Genomic DNA, 22,061 nt, shown 5'->3' on the forward strand with positions numbered 1-22,061 from the left:
CTTTGATTTAGTTTCGTTATCAGACACTACATAGTTTTGGATCTTAATCCGATATCGTCAACAGGTTCATTGTCACTATCATCCCCTTCAACGTTATGTAGACTTGTAAGGGTACGGTCCAATAAGCGGACCCGGTTTTTTTATATCGAAGAATATAATCATCGATACCTAATATTCGCATATCCGAATCATAGACTATCAATCGATATAAAAGTAATAACAATCATATGTTTTAAATTAAAATGTGAATTTAATGATAACAAATAATAAATGAACATAACCAAAATCAGGGAAACTCATAACTTTAACTAAATGAAACAGAACGAAAACGTTTTTACTAAAGTTGTGTCCACCATTACCTTCTTTTTTTTGCATCTGAAGACGACCATGTTAGCTCCTCTGACAGTTACATTTGTTACCTTTCCACAAATATCACATAATGGATTCTTAGGTACTAACCCAACATCCTGAAGCCATAAAAAACATATTTTATCGTCTTTTAAAGCAATTTCGTGAAGCTTCCTAAGATTGACGGCCATTTTAATACACAATGTTACGTGAAATTTAAAAATATTACCTTAATTGTATTATTTGAAAGTGTTTACAGCTGTTCATATAGATTATTTAAGTTGTTAAAAATAATTCATCAGTATCGATTGATTATATCGATGGTTATGATTAAGTAATATCGTTTGCCAATTTCGATATAAAAAACCGGGTCCGCTTATTGGACCCTACCCCTTGTAAAAGTCGCTCTTTAAATATTCCATCGTTCACCCCCTTAAAATTTCCGACTCACACTCATGATTATAACAAGTTATAATGAAACATAAAAACTGATATATACTAACACGTAATAACTATTCAGACTTTAACCGTATCACCCGGTATGGCAGACCGGTAGAATAGTTACAGTAACCGTATCGTCCGGTACAGTAGACCGTAGCGCTCACAAAATAACTGGACTGATTCAAGGTCAAACGCCCTAGACAAACTAAAACCAATAAAAAACGGCTCAGTAGAGACCAATGACAGCTACTGAGCGTGGTGGAGGCAACCGAACACCAGTAGTGCCAATTTCAGAAACATGAAATTCCCCTCCGGTCTCACAGACCGGTGATACGGTAAAAGTGTTAAACTATCACACACAAAAACATTCTTATTATGGTTATTTAAAATTAATAATTGCCCACTCCTTATTATGTATTGAGTTACAATATTGTTCAAAATTAATTTAAACAACGTAAAATTACTCTTATAATATTTGATAAGACATAATGGTCGCAAGTACAACAACAATGAATGAACATTCGTTAATGGTGTCACAACCTGTCATACAAGTAAATATTTCATATAGTTAAGAGTAACTACATAATACACTGCTTGGGTTGAGTACGATAAGCGAGTTTTTTTATATCGATATTGTCAAACGATATTACTTAATTATAAGTTTCAATATAACCAACCAATACTGATTTTTGAACAATAACTAACTTGTATTGGGTAGACTTTATTAAGCGGACTACACTCATTATTCAGCTGTTATTATCAATTGGTTTGATTGTTTTTTCCAAATGAATAATTCGATATTACAATTTATTTAACAAAACATATGATTCCTACTTATTAATTACAGTCATTTGTCATTAAACAATAAACAGCAAGAAGGCTAACTAAGTAGTTGAGGATTTGAAAATGACGGATATGAGAAAATTATGTGATAAATTTATGGACATACATATGGGTTTGGCTACTGCCTTCACAAAAGTGACAGCTCACTGCTAACTGCACAGTCTGTAAATATTGTTACATATTTCTGAAGCATAGATGCAGACCATAGTTGATGTTATTGTTTAATGTTATTGTTAAATTTATGTTATTAAAAATTGGAATGTATTATTCTTGTTGTTAATGTATTATAATTTTGGTTTTTTATGATTAATATATAATATTGAATTTGGAAAACATTATTGAATAGTTCAATAATAACAATCAAATAATGAGTGGAGGCTACGTCTTATTAGTCTCTTCCTTATATCAACTATAAACACTTTTTCATATAATAAAAACATTTTCTTTTATAGATAATAACAAACAGTTGAAAGCTTGTGGAGGACTGTGAAATGAAGTTTAAAAGGTGGCATATTAGTTGACCTACTTGCAGATCATCTCTGTGAATATTTGTACAGAAGAGAAATACGGTTTTCTGTACAAGGTGCTTCAACAACTTTTCAAAAGCGGTTAATCATTGCTGCCCAGGAGAAAACATAAATAATTACACTTTTTTTGTAATTTCTGTTATAAATGTTCATTTAGTTGTTATCATTTCATTATTATTTATGAATTTTTCCTATTTCCAGTTTTAGTTGTTTGTTTGATCGTTAGAGATCATTTATTATTTATAAGATTATCACTGTGTACATTATATTAATTAATTAAATTTAAAATATGATTTTTATTATGACTATAGAAATATGATTTATAAACGTGTATTTGATAAATGAATATTAAGTATTGATTATATTAATAGATATAAAAACTAGGTCCGCTTATTTTGTACTCTAACCCATTGCTTTGTTTGTTACATTTAATAAATAAACACACAAGTCTAGATAGTGTTTTTATTAGTTAGGGAGTGCAGTTTTATGCAATTCTTTACTGAATAAGAGGGAAGTCAATAAGCATATCCTTTTTAAAAAGGATGTCAAGCAATTTTGAGATAAGCAATGGTTATTGGAAGATACTCCGATCTTCTGACCCACTTAAGAATTATTGGACTTAAAGTACTTAAGGTTTAAATAAATTTTTACTGTTAAACAAGTTTGAAAATTTCATCTCTTCTCCAGGTTACAATATTCAGTTTAATGTTTCTGGAGTGTAATTGAAGCAAGTTTATCTTACTTTCTTTACTTTAATCTTGCATTTTAAAAATCTGAATTAAAAAAGTTCTTATTATTAATTAATAATTTAAATAATATATATATTGCAAGGAAGTTATAAATAATAAATACAATTGGTTATTTTAATTCGTTCAAATTATAATAGGTATTTATTATTAAGGAACCCCTGATTACCCCACCATCCCGGGGGTAAACAATTCCACACCTTGAGGAAACTCATCAATTATTTTTTACTTATTCAGAAACTTCCTCCATTAAACTTTAGTAGTGATAAACCACTTTATTCTTCATGAATATTCATTTGGCCATCTTTTAAATCTCTAAACGTTATCACTACCATTCCATCTCCTATAATGTATTATCCATGAATATTTGTACATCAGACTGCAAAAATCCCTAAAATCAGGCACGGAAATCGAACCTGCGACTCCAAGTTTAATTAGGTAGAATACATACAGTATATTCTCCAACATACAGGTAGAATACCGGTAGGTGGTTGATCGATGAATGCAGACGTATTGTGATCTGTATTCTGAAGTTGACACACAACATGTTGGTAAAGTTGACACACAACATGTTGGTTATGATTCCTGACTTTGGCGTGTCACAACGCTCTGGTATGATTTGTTTATTTTAGCCTAGTTTGTAATTATGTGTTAAGTTAGTTATTTAGGTATCAATTTACAATAACGTGACCATGGAAAGGTATGTTCATTTTTTTTCCTGAAAACTACAATTTTTCCTGAAAACAATAGTGAAGAAAAAATTCGTCGGCAACAAAAATCAAAGGAGTTACGATTTTTTGAAATCCTCTGAAAACTCTTGTTTTTGACAGTACCTCTGGCAATTTTACTGAAATGATGCTGACTAGTACGTTAATCCTGTCAACGATGCCTGCCCGCTGCGCAGTGCTGCGCACTGCTTGCTCTTTTAGAAAAAAAAATTAACTCGAGCTTGCAAAAGTCAAATCTCAGATCACGTGATGCCCCTGATCCTTAACCCTCCAAGTGTTGTTTGACAAAATTTTGTCGGTTATTTTCCATCCTTAACGCAATAATGCCTGAAAGGCATCAATATAATACAATAATATACTTTCCCCCCAGTTTATATGCACCTGTGATAATAATACTTGGCTATAAATGCCCAACCCATGAAAAAAAGTCCATTTTTCATGGTCACGGTATTGTAAATAAATACCGTTATTTACAAGAAGAGATCAGATTGCAGATCTCGAAACGTAGTGTTACCAATTTTTTTGTTTTACTGGACGGTGGCAAATGTCCTGAAAAATCCAGTTTCCCTCACTACACTTAATATATATGTATTTATAAAACGTTTGCATTTTCCCAACTGTTTCTTAATCTTCTTCAATAAACTCTTCAGAAAAGAGTACACAGTCAATTCAAAATATGTATAAAAAAATTTTCATCGTCCTAAAAAAGTGTAGTAAATGTATCTTAATGGAATCATTTGTTTGCATTTTTAGTAATTATACACTGTCCTTTTTATTAAGTTCTAATGGTAACAGATTATTACATTGATCCAAAGATAAAGTCTTGACTGAGGGTGAGCTTTAGTGCAGACCATTTTTTAGAATATAAGTAATAAAATGGATATGGATGGAATGGAATAAAGTGGATAGTTTTAAAGTTTTGTTTCATTTGATTTTTAGGCCATGAAAGCTGCGTGAGGCAATTGATAAGTTATATCACGAGAATTAAAGCTAAACTGTTTTATTGTTGAAAACCAAAGTTACATCAAGACTATGGGTAAGTATTTCCATTGAAATTTATGATTATTTAAATATTTTATACATGAATTCTGTTGTTCGATGAGATAATTTTATCTGTGTTGTGTGAATGTTCTTTTCCAGTGTAAATATAAACCAATATCTATAACTTACCAATCAATTAAAGGAACAGTTTTGATTTATTGTTTCTTTGCATAAGTAATGTAACTGTAACTTATGCAACATATGAAAAATAATAAGTACAGAAAAGTATGGTGCAGTGCTGTACACCTTTACCCTGTAACAAATATAGAAAACAGAATTGGGTGGGAGATTAATATTTACACCTCTACTAAGTTAATTAATTTAATCCTGTATTCTGAATATAATAACAATTTTGCACAAATTATCTAAGTTGAAATTTTAAAATATTTAACTATAGTTATATACACTCAAGTATATTTTTAAATACCATTCATACAATAATAACATTATTTGTTTTGAAAATTAAAACCCAAGAAATGTATATATATATATAATCCTAGTAAAAAAGATAAAACTAGTAAATGAAAAGTAATATCAGCGTTATCTGTTATCCTCCTGATGATCTGCATGGTAACTCTTAGAGCTGGTCCTTATGGGCATAATGTCACAGAAACTTATTTTAAGCTCAAAGTAGGCACTCTCCCAAATGATGGATTGCATTCAATATGTACGAGGGAGGATCAAAAATTGTTGCAACTAGGGTGGTTGGGCTGCTCAAAACCACACTCTCGCAGGGCAGCCTGTGCAACAAGACTAATGAACTAGAGCATTGTCATGCAGCAGGAGAATACCTTCATCCCTCGTCTCTTTTCCAGTATGGCTCTTTCTTAAATTCTGGAGTAGTTCGGGATAATATTCCCCTGTTATTGTTCTTATGTTGTCAAAGTAATCAATCATCAATATACCCTTGGAATACCAGAAAACTGTGGCTATCACTTTTCTGACTGATTTCTGACTTCCTAACTTCTTTGTTGGTGGATATCCCTTATGCTGCTACTTCATGGACTGCTGCTTGGTTTCAGGGCCCCATTAGTAAAGTCATGTTTCGTCCCCAGTCACTATGTTTACACTCATCAAGTCGGGGTAGTTTTCATAGAGGTGCAGAAGCTGTCGAGAGGAAGTCACACAATAGGTTTCAAGGCACATGTCTGGCTGAGACTTTAAACATGCCCAGAAAATCATGAATTATCATGAATGTACTACCCATAGGATACATTTAGTTCAATAGCAACTTCAGAGACCTCTATCCGCTGATTTTTCATAATGAGGGTTTAAGCACGGCAAGGACGATCTGGGTCAGCCAAGGTGGAATGTCTTCCTGACCGTTGGTCGTCTTTCATGGTGGTTCACGTCCACGCTTAAAACTCATTGAACCACTGAGTTGTTGTAGAAAAATACACTTCGCACTGTAAACTTTCACCACTCTTTTGTAAATTTTCTTTGTAGAAATTCCATTTTTACATAAAAATTTGATTACACTGCGGTATTCAGATTTAAACTTGGTGCAATCTGCCCTGTTTGTTGGGCAGCTGCAGAACTGATACTTAATCAAATGAAGTGATATTAACCCTACAGCTGGCATGAAAAGAATATTTGTTGCAAAAGCTCCATCTGATTTGGCAATGACGAATATTCATCACCAAAGTAGGCATATAAAGTTATTTAGATTTTAGGTATTTAAGTTTGTATAAATGATTTTTATTTTATGTATTCTGGCAGAGCATTTACTATAGTATCGATTTATTGTTCTTACTTCGATTATCGTACAACATCAACATGCAGTTCACATGAATGTAATGCGCATCAGCTGTGTTGTTGTGAAACTGCAAACAAATGCAGGGTTTTGTGTTTAGAATTTTTTTTATCCTGAGGGAAAAAGACGGTTTTCCCCGCTTTTAGTCCTGAAAAGGACCTTTGCGCCTCCATAATTATATTTGTGTGTTTGGAGTTACGAATCCAATAGTATTTGTGGAAAAAATGTATTTTATAGTGTTTTAATGTTATTATTACTGTGGTTTAGCTTTCTTAGGTTATAGTTTTAGTTGTTCATTATGGATGAAAGCTTTAGAGACCAATCGTGTGATCTTAGGGAGCTCGTTTTGGACTGTCCATATTTCTAGTGATGACGAAGTTTATTTTGACAATGAGGTAAACCTGACATAACGTGATATCCTTGTTAGTGTTCTCTCATCATTGTGTGAGTGAGACAGAGAAGTTGTTCTTCCAACTGGTGATGTCCTTGGCTCTGCTCATGAACTCGTGAAACTCCCCAACTCGAACAGTCGTTTGTGTGCCGTATGTGAGTATAAAAAACTCAAAAAATAAAACCAATTTCTTGTACCTTGGATGTAATTGTGGAGTTCATCCTAATTCATTCTATATGCTTGAACACTATGCCAGACAAGTTCGACAGGGAGGTCGCAAACGCAGGGTAGAATTCAGTGACTGAGTGAAAGAAGAAACTGATATATTGTACATAATGTAAATAAGGTAGGATTAAAATGTAGTAATAATATAATATTAATAAACTTTTATCACTTTTAAACTTTTATTTTTCGTACGATGTACATTTCGGAATCATTGATTCCATCTTAGAGGCTACATCTCTAAAATGTAGTATTTTATTTTATTTTTGTTTTAACTTTCATACCTACATAAGTATAAATGCAGTATTAAGATTATGTTTACCCATGAAAAATATTAATTTTTAGACATCAACGTATTTTGAAAAAAACAATAACTGCGTGCTTTTTCATACCCGCCATGTAACAAATGAGTTTTGGAGTGAAAGTTAGGATAACTAGATATATTTGTGGAATTGGCATAAAATTTAGAATAAGTGATACATTTACAGTTTTGATGTTAAACTTATTTCTAAGCAGTTGCACAACAGAAAAATTCACAAAAATAATTAAAAAATTTCTTAAAAATGTTGTTGAAAACATTATTTACATGGAAACTAACAATTATTGTTATTATAATATTTTCTAAATATATATGAATAAATTTACATAATTGTTTACATTTGGACTGACAGTTATGAAATGGGATACATTATAAAAAACATCTCCGTGGCTGTTAGAATAGAGCCGCCAGTACAGAGAGTGATACCATTGTCAGTTCTAGGGTTAAGGGTGCATTCTCTTACAGAAATAAGATAAAGAATCAGGCAAATAGATAAGCCAGGGCTGCTTTCTTTATATCTTAGTTGCAAAACTATCCACCCTTGTAAATCAATCAATATATTTTTGGATACGTTTTTGGGTTTATAATCCTTATTACAATAACAAAATCAGAACCTATTCAACGTCCTGTACATGTTCAAGTAGGACTTTAAAAATACAATAATTATAATAACTGGATATGATTATAATAAACCAATATCAATATTTATTATAGCAAAACTAAGTAAAAGATAAACATTGTCAGACTGAAATTGTATGTTATATATTCTCTTATAACATGTTAATAGTTAAGATTAATACAATTACTGCTAATTATTTAAACTTAACATTAAAATTCTTGTTTTCAAACAGGAATAATTTGTAAAATCTTTCATTGTGTTTAAGAACTTTGTATAATATTGAGTATTAAAGAGCAAGAGGCTTTCTCATGCTGTCTTCTCAAAGGAAAACATGAAAATATATTTTAACATCTTTATCTTGAAAGACTACTTTTAGTAGATTCACGGACTTCAACTGTCTAATGTAAAGTCTAATGGGTTTGTAGAGGGATCAAACCACAGTTCCATATAAATTCAAATTCAAATAACCTTTATTCATTTGTTGTTACAATACGATAACATGAATAGTATTAAGGCTTGATACTAGTATGATACTAGAAAACTAAAATACAGTAGTCATAAATTAAATTTATAAATTGCAAGTAGCTACTATTTATACAGAGAAATAAAAAAAAACCATGTTATTTTTTCTTATGTACATAATTAAACTATTCAATCTGATAAATGTTACAGATCCAATTGTTATAAATGATGAAATTCTTCTAAAGAGTAAAAGGCCTTTTCAACTAAAAATTTTAAGTAACAAGTAACATGTTTCTTTTTCTGTGTAAATGTTTTTTATTTATTGTAGAATAAATTTAAAAAACTTAACACCATTGTATGATGTTTATCTTTTAAATTTCTCTAATTTGTGATAAGGAAATATTATTATTTTTTTATTTTTTGTGTCATAATTTTGGATATCTTCATGTGCTATAAACTCGTTAATATTGGGTTTACCAGCATTATACACTGCAGTTTATATAAACTGTGGACTGTTAACGTTTTAAATTCAATAACATATGGTCTTACGATCTTGTCATTTTTTATATTCAACGTTGCTTTTAGAGCCCTTTTTTGACCAATTACAATCTGTGTTAAATTTGTATTACTCGTAGATATCCCTACGTAAACACATGGCCATATGACACATAGGATTGTACATGGGCGTAAAATATACTTTTTAATACTGCTAAATTACAGAAGTGAAAATGCATTTTAAGAGTGTAAATTCAAGAATTGATTCTACCTGAGATATATTCAACATGCAGATCCCAACTCAGATGTCTGTCAATAACTAGACCTAGAAATTTCATATTTTGAACTTGGGCAATTTCTTCATTGTCAATACAAATATTCAGTTTCTCATTATTTGTCCTTTGCTTAGTGCAAAATGAGATGTAATTAGGTTTTTGTATATTTAGAATGAAGTCATTTTTGGAAAGAAATCTTTAATATTTGCTAGCTCCACAATAGAGAATATCTAATTCTATCTGCCTTTGCAGACAATATTAGATTTGAGCCGTCTGCATAGAGACAAAGCTTGGTTTTAACCTGATCAACTTTACTAAGGCAATCTGGCAACGGCTTCTCTAAATGGGGAATGGTGTCTTAGGAATTGAGGGCAGTTTCTGAATCCAATATTTAGTATGAAGATCAGCTATGAGTACTGAATCTAATGCTAGATGATATTTAGAGGTTCTTTTGTATCAAGCCTGCTGATAATGGTGATTGATAGCTTACTAGGTGTGGGAAGCTCCTCTCATTACTGTTGGGCATGGTAAGGTTGGAAACTTGTGAAGTTAGTGGGGACGGATTAAATTGTCAGGAGTGGTAGAAATTGGTCATTAGTATCGATAAAATAGTTTTATTATTAAATCTAGAAAGTTTAAACCGTAAAACTTTTTAATAGTTGCGATTCTAGCATGCTTATCCTTTAATATTTGATGCCTTATATAACTTGTAGACAATAGAGAACAAAAATATTGTTTCAATCATATATTTATGAATATCAGTAATTAATCCTTCAACGCGTTTTGCCGTACTAGGTACGTCATGACACTTTCACTTGAGATCGCGTTTTGCCGTACTGAGTACGTCATGGAGTAGTCGGTTATTTTTGTAGTTGTAACAGACAACTATCGAATGTTTTCAATGAAAAATGTATACCAATCGAAAGGAGAAGATTCAAACTTTCGATTAATTGAGTCAATATCTCGAAAAATCGATCTTTAGAAAAAATATCTGAGAAATAAGCTGCATTCAAGACGATGTCATTGCCGTGCAGCCGATCGTTTTGTCAGATTACGTTTCTTGTTGTTTACAGTCATTGTTAGTGTGAAGGTTATGTTCTACTGACATATTTTTGTGTGTTTATGTTCCTTTGTTTAGTTATTATTATTAGTTATGCTTATTATTAGTTTTACAAGCTAACTATATTGTTTTTGAAGAAGGAAATCCTGTTTTGACAGGAACAATTTGTTGTGTTTTATAAACATGAGTTGGGAATGGTTTTTAGGTTAGCTAGGTTTTAGGGAAATATTTTAGCATATTTTAGGGAATTTATTTTTAAACTGTTATCGTTTTTGTAAAATGTTTTAAAATCAATTGAAAATGAGTAATCTTCAATGACACCTAGTGGAAAGAGACAGTGAAATTGACAGACTTTTGAACCTTGAATCAGATTCAGTTTGAATCATTGTAAAGTTAATTAACTAACCTAAAGTAGATTAATTTTGTTTAATTTGGCTAATTTTAAACACTAACAACATAGAAGTATAATAAAATAATTATAAACTTGGGTAATTTGCTTATATTATTTATAAAACACAAAATCTCTAAAAAAAACCGCCAGACAAATTAACGCAGGAGGGGGTATGACCATGAAAAAAAAATAAAGCGTTGAAGGGTTAAAAAGGTTCAAGTAAATGGTTGCAAAGATCTCGCTCTCTCTCTCTCTCTACGTTCTTATTTATTTTTAACGAGATATTATTAACAACTAACAGATTGTTAGTAGTTGGGCCTATATATACATTAGTAATATGATTACATGGAATTCGGCTATAAAAGACGGTTATCCAAAGTGGTGTACATTATTTTTTTTTGTAATCCAGTCATTAGTATAAATCCATTTTAAAAATAGAAAATTAACTAACTACAATTTTCTAATGAATTGTTTTATACATTGATACATCATAAAATTCTACTGTCTGACAACAAAATGTCTTTTATAAGATGTGTTATGACAGAGACAAGTCTTAAGGGACTGCAGCTAGAAGTCAAACTATCTTATTGGCACTTGCCGAAATATTTGTTACCCTTAAAAAATAAATTTGTATTATGGTAAATTTTCTTAAAAACAATATTAGAGTTACTGGTGTATATATTATTATACTGTTAGGTTGCTTTCCATTAGGAATTGATTACATTCTAAAGGCTTAAGGGCCCCATACACCTGCGAGTCTGGCTCGCCGAGCCTAGCTCGCGAGCCGGACCCGCTGATTATTCACCATACACCTACGTATCTTGCTCGCCCAGTTGCAAACATGAGTTTTTCGAAGAAGGTTGCAGTTGCGGTCATAGTGTTAGATGAGCTAGGTGTATTTAAGAAGAAACGGAAGAAAAGGGTAATGTGGTCAAAGAATTGGTTACTAAATAGACAGAGAATTAGTCACATGAATTTATTGAATTTTGTTAGGAATGATAGTCGCCAAGACTATCAGAACTATTTAAGGATGTCAGCTGAAAGTTTTAACATGTTATTGGACAAGGTTAAACCGCTTATAACAAAAAAGACACTATACTGCGAAACGCTATATCACCAGAGGAACGGCTCACTGCTACTCTCCGTTTTCTGGCCACCGGACGGTCTACATAATAAATGCTATCGGCAAATTTCAATACTCTTCAATAAATGTTGTTAAAAAATCAGGGCTCATAAATAACTTGGAGTCAGCCATGTTAACTCAAAACAAACAAAACCCTTACCCTTGACGGAACGAGTGGTGCGTAACGTTTGGCCTACAGTAGTGAAAACGGAACGAACAGATTTTTCAATGGTGGGGGCACGAGTCCGATCCGTAATGCGCCATACACTGGCGAACTGATACTCGAGCCGAGCCGAGCCGAGCCGCACGGCAAGCAGTGGTGGATCCGGCTCGGCTCGCCTGAATTTGACTCGGCTCGGCTCTTTATTGTCCATACACTGACGGATTTGGTCCATTTCTAGGCGAGTCGAGCCAGGCTCGCGAGCCAGACTAGCAGGTGTATGGGGCCCTTTAAATAGAGAACACTAACCCTCGTATGTGTACGTGTGTGTGTGTGATACTGCTGTTTTTTTTTTTTTAGTTATACAGTATAAATGCCAATGTTAAGTAATAGTTTGCAGTTGGAATATACTAAAATTAATTGTATGTTTATGAATTATATCTGACTTAGCTAAGAGTTAATCTGAAGCAAAAAAAAATACATCAATAAAGTTATAAAATGTTGTATAATGTGCAGAACACATGACAGCAATAAGATTGATAAAAATTTTTGCTTCAGCAGTTCAGGAGCTACATTCATGGGAAGAGTAAAGTGCTTGAGATGTTGGGTGTACAATCACATGATAATCAGTGTAAATTATGTGTTTGCTGATTTGTGTGGTTTTGTAGCGTCTTCTCGTCAGAGTGATGAACCAGACGAAGAGGCTGATATAAACGATGACGAAGAGGAAATTACTGAAGAGGTGCAATGTTTTGTCAGCATGCTGATTTGTTGGCTGCTTCTTTCTTTTGTTTGGCCCGTTTCTTTACCGTTTCCTTTAGTTGGCCACAAAATTAATACGAAAATTGCAGTCCACAAATTAAAAAAATTACTCATATCATAATGATTTCTGACTAAAACGCTGTCAATGACACCAGTTTACTTTTTAAACCCAACACAATAAGTAAGTGAATTATAGAAAAATTTATTCTAGGTGAATGTTTAAAACAAATTCCCAAAGTTGGGCATCATATAGCGCATACTGGGCATCAAAAATTATATTCTTTTGAATTTATATTTATCTCAGAAAAGGTTTGTCAGCTGAAAGTTGTTTTTGGAAGTATTTAAAAAAAGAATAAAGTAGTGGAAATTTTATAGCCTGAAAAGAGGTAGCTGTTATGCTTGAAATTTAGAGTACCTATTAAGTCCAATGAAACATTGGGAAATATATCTTGAATAAATGAGGGAATCGAAAGGAATAATGCCAATGTGTATGCAAAAGATGCCCCAGGAATGAGAAATTGCATTAATGTGGGTGTGAAATATTGCTGAGAAGAAAGTAAGTATGGAACTATCAGATTAAAAATTGTCTATTGGACTGATGGATGTTCTAATAAAAAGATACAAAGAACCAATAAATTGAAAGATTGGTTGTGGGAAAATTAGTAATAACATTGGGGAGAGAGAAGTGCCTTCAGATTCTAGAGACAATCGTTAAGGGGGATCTGGCTACAGAAGGTGATTTGTTTTTAGTAGAGAACTTTTAATCAATTAATCCTTCAGAGGTTTGGTGGTAATGTCATTGCAACACAACCTGTGAATCCCAACAAATCTCACCCTTTACCTAAATTTTAAACTTTAATCCTGTATATTCTTATTTCTGCTTTAAAAGAGAACTTTGATGGTTTACAATTACAGACATGGTATATCAGGTAACCAATATTATTTTTAATTGGCTAAATAGCCTTGAAATAATAAACGTTTCCTATTTCACAACACATAACTTGATCACTAGTATTATAGAAATTTTGTAACTGGATAATTTATCTGTATCAGTAGACTAAATTACAAGACCATTTTACATTTCTAGATCTTTTGACATATTTGTAGTTTTTAATTTTATTTCAGTTAATAAAAAGCTTTGTAGAAGAAAGATCTGAAAGAATAAAAACTGATTATGAGCAGTTTTCAATAACTGTAACTACTTCAGAATTATGTTCAAAACTATATGAAACAAATTAAATAACCAAGCAAGTAAACATATTAATTGGGAGAACCGATGGTTGCGTGGTCTAAGGTGTTATACTTGAGATGTGAGTTAGAGATAACGTAGATTCAAATCCTGTCAGTTACCATAACACTTTTGATTAGTATCATTGACCTTGAACTATATCGATATTCTTATTCTGTTTGATAAGACCCTTGCATAGGCTAGTGGCCCATGAGGACAGAATTAAGGTTTAGAGAATAGCTTCACTTTAAAAAAGATAATTCTTTGTGATTTTTCCATTTTGAATTTCAGAATATTTGAAATTTTATAAATACGACAATGGTAATAGAAATTATTTCTAACTTCTCATCTTCGACCCTTGAATCAGCCTAGATTCTTTTTGGGGTTGATAATTTTGAATGCGCACAGGATTGTCAATTTCAAATAAACATTAGCTGACTACATTGCTATATTTCTAAGCCTACTAAGAGGTAGGTTAGATTGTTGTGGGATGGTGATACTGTTGTAACACAATGAGGGTTAGGTCCTCACTCCTTGCAGCCATGATGTGACTGATCTTGCCAATGGTACCTTTTAAAGTCTGAACCACCTGCCAGTGATATTTTAATTTGGCTATTCACAGAGAAAAAAATCGTAACTACTCAACGGTCATCCTTTGACAAAGTAAGCATGCTCGTTGTTGCTTGCAAATTAGAACTGTTATAAACAAATCAAATTATTATAACCCAGTCACTATGGAAGTCAGTAAAATAGATTTCACACTATTAAAAAGTGAATGAAGTAGAGTAATAAGAATGTAAGTAGTAAATTATTATAAAATAATGTAAAATATATCTTGGATTTTATGAATTTTATATACTGGTAGTCTTTATAATACGGAAGGTGGATTTTGTTATTCACTAACTGATTTTGTATATATATATATATATATATATATATATATATATATATTAAGCCCAGTTTCTTTTATTACCTTTTTATTGGTTATCTTATGTTGCTGCATCTGTTTTTCGTGTTTTCTAGTAAATGTAAAAAAAATGTTTGATGTCATAGGTGATGTTAATGCACTGTGTTTAAAAATCTATTCACTGCAAATAGTTTTATTCAAATATAAAATAATGTATAATAATGACTACATGTGTAAAACTTTCTCGAAGAACAATAAGACATGCTCACAGAAATATCTGTTACATATTTCGCTTAAAAAATTATAAAGATAGGTAGGTATGCTTCATTAATGGAAAGAATAAAGTGCTCTATTATTCATTGTAAGATGTTACTATAATTTCATACATCTATATTTGAAACTTGTCAACTCTTCAAATATTTACATGATCTATAAATTGTAAATTTAACTTTAAAATTTTCTTTTTAGCGGTACTTGAAATGTGAGCATTCAGTAATCTAAATTTATATTCATATTATAAAAAGCATTTTACTAAATGCTGAATCTAATATTAAATTGAACAACTAATTATTTAACCATTTGGTTTTGAATTAAGAGATTTAAGTCTTAAAGCAGAAATATGCACAAATAAGTTTTCTTTCCAAACTAAGTTATTTTTCTTTCCAAATGTGGTGGAACGATAAAATGAACTGAAAAATAATATCTTACGAGAGTACAAGTTGATATTAATTCATTAAAAATAAAAATTTATGAAATATATTTCGATTTAACTCAAAATAAAAATATTTTATTCTTTACAGGTCTGTGGATATTTTTATATTTAATGATCTGGTTTGAACAGGAATAAAAGTTAATGAAAGTAAATAATTTGATTTATTAAAATAAAACTAAATTAAGTAATCTCCTTATTATTGACATAGAATATTATAAAACAGTAGTCGAAATTCTAATCATTAAAAAACTGTATATAGGTACATAGATATATTAAAAATATGAGGCGAAAACTAAAAATGCTAGTTATTAGGTCATCAACCTAATAATTTGCTCTTATTATTTACACATTGAGATACATTTCCAAATCATAAAAACTATTTAATTTATTATTGTCTAAAGTGAGTATGTGCAATTTTTTAACTGTATGATGGAATGTTGTGATACATTTAATGTAAATGAAAAGAACGTTGAAAAATGCCAGCTGATTTGTACTTTGAAGTAAATACCTGTATGAAGTTCTAAAACAAAACATTCCAAATATATGAACGATAACGAATGGTGGAGTGAAAAGATGGAGTACAGGTGATGTTATGATATCAGGAGGAAGTCCACGAGTCTGGGAGCACTGCCACAGTCGGGCGCTCCGTCACACTACAGAAGCTCCTTGCAGCCGGGATTCTGCAGCCCGGAGAGAACACAATGTCGATCGAGTACTTGGTGAGCTCTTGCTTCAGCCGCTCGCTCTTTGACACTTTCGTTTGGCATGGTTTCACTTTGGTTTTCAGTGTTTCATGTTTTACATTTCAATGTGGAAATTTCTCGGCACTGAAATGTAGGGTGAAGTGAAGGATTGTTTGTATTTTTAGGACGTCTACCGACATCGATTGTGAAGACTGCTAATTGATTTTAAACACTGCTTATATATGTATATATATTTTAAGCTATATTTCAGCTTTGTTCTAGCACTTTCAATAATATTGTAACAGTATGCTGGTAAGTCACTGTAAGTGTAAGAACTAACTATAAAGTGCTGTTTAATGTAAGTGTTATTGGGTTTTGAGTGCTTTTTCTTCAACAGGCTTGGTTTTTTTTGGTACAAGTATTATGTTAGAGGTGAAACACATACACAACTCATCGGTTCATTAAAAGATGTTATTCATTTTGTTTTTAATTTATTTATTTCAGTAATTGTTGTCATCCGATAAAATGTTCAAAATTATGATTTATAATTTGTTGTAATAAGAGTACAAAGAAGACTAGATCTAAATAGTGTACAAATTTTCAATTCGCATCAAAAAGTTAAGCTTAAAATTTTTGATTTCTTAGATTTTTTGGTTACAATTTAAAATAAGTTGTATCCTTTTATATCTAAACAGGATATTAGAATGTAGCAATGGGCTCTCCAAGACGCTGTTGCCACTTTGATATTACTAACTCTATGTGCAGGTAACTCCTTAATACCTGAGTAGCATTTGAGAATCCAGTGCTTCCAATGGTTTGATTCTGTTCCAGGGCCAGAAGTTCATGGGCGATCTGCTGCAAGATGGGAAGATCCGGTCAGTTGAGACAGACATAGTGTTTGCATCCCCCAGCGCATGGGCCATTCATTGCAAACGAATCATTAACCCTGACAAGAAATCCGGATGTGGTTGGGCATCTGTGAGTCATCATGTGTTAGATGTCTAGATGTGATGTTAGATAGTCTGTAAGTTAAGTCTGAAATTTTGATAGTATCCACTTGGAAATATGATTTGGGATTAATAATAATAATTATTGCAACAATAACTAATATCAAAGTATCATTCAGAAAGTCTTTGACCCTCTCCCATATTGCACTCTGTCTTTGATATAAATTGACTGAAACAGCCTGACATGGCTATCAACACAGCATTGACTTACTTTTTTGTACATTTATTTTTCTTTCAGTACGTGATGATTGCTATTTATTAGTGCTTTTGCAAACGTGGCCAAATTAAATTGTCTGTTGAAAACGCCTTAACACGTTCGCTGCTAAAAATTAATAAGTAATGTATGTTACTAGAGGCTAATTTTTTTTATTAGTATTCACTTACCAATATAGTTGTTGTGACACGGGTTGGTACAGAAATGTCATCAAACACCAAAAGAGCTGAATTTCACCATTTTGAAAATGTGCAGTAGATCTACCGCACACGCTCCTGGGGCCAGTCTCTCTTCAAAACGCGCACATTAATGGTCTCTTGAAAAAACAGACCATTAACGATTGTTTATAATAATACTGGGAACAAATCACTTAGTATAACTAAAAATATATTGATAAAAAACACTAAAAACTACTATTTACAACCCAACCATCCTCCCCAAGGTACACTTCATTAGTCATGGAATTGGTCAAAGCAATGTGGGACACATAACCCAGGCTGTCCATCACATTCTAAACACTGCCACATCACGTATTTCTTTCTGCAATTTGCATAGCAAACTCTGCACCTCTTTTGTTTACTTCTCTTTCCACAAGCCTCTTTTTCTGTAATCCGTGAGGGTACATGGGGGACGTTGCGGCGCTTCAGAGGTCGAGGAGGCTCGGGAACGTCAGGGAGTAGCTTGTCAATAACCTCCAGACGGAAGTCATACAATGGCATTTTGTTTTCTCCACTTGATGTGCGAACTTCGTTATAGAGATAATGTGCATTCACTAACATCATCTGAATTACGTGAACAAAAATCTTCTTGTACCACCGCAGTGTTTTCCTTTCGCAAGGATAATATGACATCATTTGGTCACTGCGGTCCACGCCTTTCATAAAATGGTTGTATTGAACAATTGGTAGTGGTTTTAGTCTCTCCAAACCAGTTAGATTAATTGAATTCACCATGTCATTTTGAAACTCAGTGGATATGTAAGAGACAACGCGTTTGTCTTTGTATTTGGCGACAACAACACTTTCTGCGTAGCGGGCGATGGTTTCACCCTTTTTCAGGGTTGCCAATTTGACTTCAGGAGATATGTATTTTCTGTTCAGCCGAAGAGTTCCAGTGCAATATGTATTCCTACGGAGCAGGCTTGAGGCAAGAGTAAAACTATTATAATAGTTATCCATAAATAAACTGTGGCCACAATTGAGTATCCCTTGTATCAGCTTCAATACAACGTTGGCTGCATGTCCCTTACCACCATAATCATCTAAAACTCCGCAATACATAAAAAAACGAAGTAATAGGCCATGGGGGTCACACAAACTGTACAGTTTGATGTTGTACTTATGGCGTTTCCCTTTTATATATTGCCTAAAGTACAACCATCCCCTCCATAAAACCATTTCCTCGTCAATGCACAACTTTTTTTGAGGATAATAAATTGAGTCCATTTTATTGTTGAAGTAGTCAATTAGAAACTGTACTTTAGAAGCTCTGTTGTTTGGGTTAGGGTACCTTTCAAAATTAATGCATCGCAAAATAAGCATGAATTTGTCCCTGGTCATGAATTTGGGGAAGCACGTTGAAAACAGCTTACTAGTTTTCCAATAGTCTTGTATTCGGGGTAATTGCAATATTCCCATGTGCAGCAATAGGCCAATAAAACATTTGAGATCCTCTACGGTAATGTCTTTCCATTTATGGATTCGTGAGCCTGGGGTTGTAGTAGGTCCACAGAATAACTCCAACGCGTATCTATTCGTAGTAGCCACAATGCCCTCCAAAAAAAATCACATCCACCAGTAACAAGAAAAAATTGATTGGGGTAATCTCATTAGGGTTGTCTTCATAATCAGAATCACTATTAGCCACAAACTGACATCTATTCTGGATTCCGCTAGTTCCAGGAGGCAAATCCATGTCTATTGTATTATAAGAATAACACTAAACACACAACAAAAACGGTAAAATTTGAAGTAGTCTAAAAACTAACCAGAAAACGCTAACTGAGAATGGCGACCAAAAAAAACGCGGGAAAAGTATGTCCCCACGAGCGGCAAAACGGACAACCATACACAACGAGTGCTGAGAGCACACTGACTGGGTTACTAAACAATGGTGCTGTGCAGTAGATCTACGTCATGCGCGCGAGGCAGCTGTGCAGTAGATCTACTGCACCCGCATTGAACGTGTTACTGAACCTTTTTTGCCAACTTGAATCTCTTCAGATCAATGTGAATTCCAGATTTAAGGAGTTAAGCATGTGACAGTCTCAGATTTCAGATACTGTACTGAGCAGAAGGTGATATCGAGCTAAAATCAACATTCACGTTAGATAGAATAGTTTTTGCATTTCTTTAATTGAATAACATGTATAATGGTAAGTATAACAGCTTAACCGATTGCGGATCGTATTGTTTTGGCGCGGGGGCACCAGCGGGCACGAATTAATTTACGGTCAGCGGCCGAACGAACAGCAATGGTACGCCTTATCGCTCGCTATTGTATATTAGAAAATTCAGCTGTGAAGGTATTCGTTCAGATGGAACATGGGCCTGCTGAGTTATCCATGATGTAGGAACGATAACACGCGAGCAAGGTTCCGGGGTGGCAGGGATGACATGTGAATCATAGTCTAAATAAAGCGGCTCGGGCGAAGCGATTACAACATCCAGCCATTGTCTAGACTAAACCCGCTAACATGTACTTCTGCGTCGTTTAGTTCTGTGTCACTAACCTGAAAAGTATTATAATACCAACTGAGGAAAACACTCAATCAGAAGCACTAAAAAGCAGAGAGTAAAATATGAATGATTTTTCGACTTCGACGTACAACTGCGATCTGTAGGATATTTATAAAACTTTTTGAAAACTCTAAGCGTAGACCGTTGTTAAACATTCTTAGTTGACAAGTGAAGACGATTGCCCGATCTATCAGACATTAACAGAACTATTTGGAGGGAAATTTAAAAGCAGACCGCTTTTGCGACCTGAGCTCGTCATCGTGCCATTAGGCACGGCTGCTGCGTGACGAGCTGGGCTCGTCAGTGATCCGCAATGGGTTAAACAAGTTTAACAAATAGTATAATGATAATTTTAAAATAAATTAATAATAAATAGTTTTATTTTTAATTCATGTACATTTATTGAGTGTAGATAGGCCTAAGCATAATAGCTTTGAACTTCCATCTGAATACTGTCTTTTACCACATATAGTAGATTTTTAAAGAGGTAACATCCTGTAACTATCAAGTTAATAATAATATATTCTTGTAGCAAGAGCCATAAGAAATTAACGGTATTGAATGTTTATATTTCCTGATTTTCTGGTTAGAAATATATTCTTTTTGTTATAGTAAGGTAACTCTGAAAGTTTTAAGATGTGTATGGAGTTTTTGTGCTGGACTTATCTAATGTTAGGCATATTCAAAGTAATTCCCTCCAGCGTCAGTGCAATTTTGAAGTCATTGAAAGCACACAATCACTTAGTTTTTGGAGTGGAGTCAGAATATTAACAAATTTCATCATCTATCATCGGCATCAGAAGAAAAGCGATTACCGGATAATTTTTCTTCAGATTAAAGAATAACCAGAAGAAGCACATAACAAGATCGGACGAATAAGGGGGTTGCTTTATTGTTTTGACATTATTTTCGGTCATAACTCCAAAGTTTTTGTAGGAATGTGAGAAGCGGCATTGTTGAGGTGCAAAATTAAACTCTCTTGAAGTTTTGGATAACTTCTGGCAAGCATTGTTCAGAGTACCAACTTACAGCCCTTTGTCCTTCCAGTTTAATAACTTCACCAGTCCTGTACTCCTGCAGAAAACAACGTATATTACTTTCTTCACCTATTGTTGTTTCTTGACCATTGTAGTGGATGGTTCGACTTTAAACACCCATATGCGACTCTCTTCTTGATTTGGAACATTATAAAATGGTATGTAGGTTCATCTCTAGTGGTAATTTTGTGGAAAGTTTGATGACAACTATTATTAAAGTTCTTGGGGGGTTTGCTGGCTGATCAAAGTCAAAAGTCAAAGTCAAAATATTTTTATTGTACATTCATCAAGAATTACAATATTGTCAATAAACAAATCATTTCAGCTTTAGTCAGATTGTAGGGGTTCTCCGTTGTTTTTCAAGAATTCGCTTATGCCGTAGAATGGTCTTCTCACTAGCCATGTCTTCAATTCTCGTCTTAGCCGATCTCCAGTGGTCCTTCATGAATGCAGGTAGATGGTTTTGAAATCTGCAGCCGGCATAAGATGGTTTTTTTCTCTGATAGGGTGGTGCGATGGACTGGCAAGTTATATCTTGAGCCATGACGAGTGTGGTAGGAGTCTAAGTCTCTGTTTTTTGGTGGTGTAAGTTTGTCCACATAGAGGATACTTTCTTGTATGTAAAGAGATACAACTATCATGATCTCTAGGTCTTGGAATGCCTGACGACAGGTTTGACGTGGTTCAAGGTTCGCCAATGCTCTGACAGCCTTCTTCTGTAGAAGGAGAATCCGTTTGATATTGTGTGTTGAGGTTCCTCCCCAGACTAGTAGACCATAACGGATATAAGATTCTACTAATGCAAAATAAGCTGTTTTGGCTGCTGCTG

At 33.2% G+C, this 22,061-nt stretch overlaps 1 protein-coding gene across 3 annotated transcripts in view; it reads left to right on the forward strand.

Annotated features, from left to right (window-relative positions):
- LOC124364974 (MPN domain-containing protein-like) overlaps positions 1 to 22,061 on the forward strand; it is a 37,116-nt gene that overhangs the window by 1,439 nt on the left and 13,616 nt on the right. Inside the window, exons 2-5 of one of the 3 annotated variants that reach the window (XM_046820830.1) lie at positions 4,573 to 4,669; positions 12,613 to 12,686; positions 16,156 to 16,272; positions 17,068 to 17,214. In XM_046820830.1, coding sequence (XP_046676786.1) covers positions 4,666 to 4,669; positions 12,613 to 12,686; positions 16,156 to 16,272; positions 17,068 to 17,214 — 342 coding nt within the window. In that variant the 5' untranslated portion in view covers positions 4,573 to 4,665. The remainder of the gene's footprint in view (positions 1 to 4,572; positions 4,670 to 12,612; positions 12,687 to 16,155; positions 16,273 to 17,067; positions 17,215 to 22,061) is intronic. The other 2 variants (XM_046820831.1, XM_046820832.1) reach the window with 2 other exon arrangements.

Source organism: Homalodisca vitripennis, chromosome 6, assembly GCF_021130785.1.
Source record: "Homalodisca vitripennis isolate AUS2020 chromosome 6, UT_GWSS_2.1, whole genome shotgun sequence".
Taxonomy (NCBI): Eukaryota; Metazoa; Arthropoda; class Insecta; order Hemiptera; family Cicadellidae; genus Homalodisca; species Homalodisca vitripennis.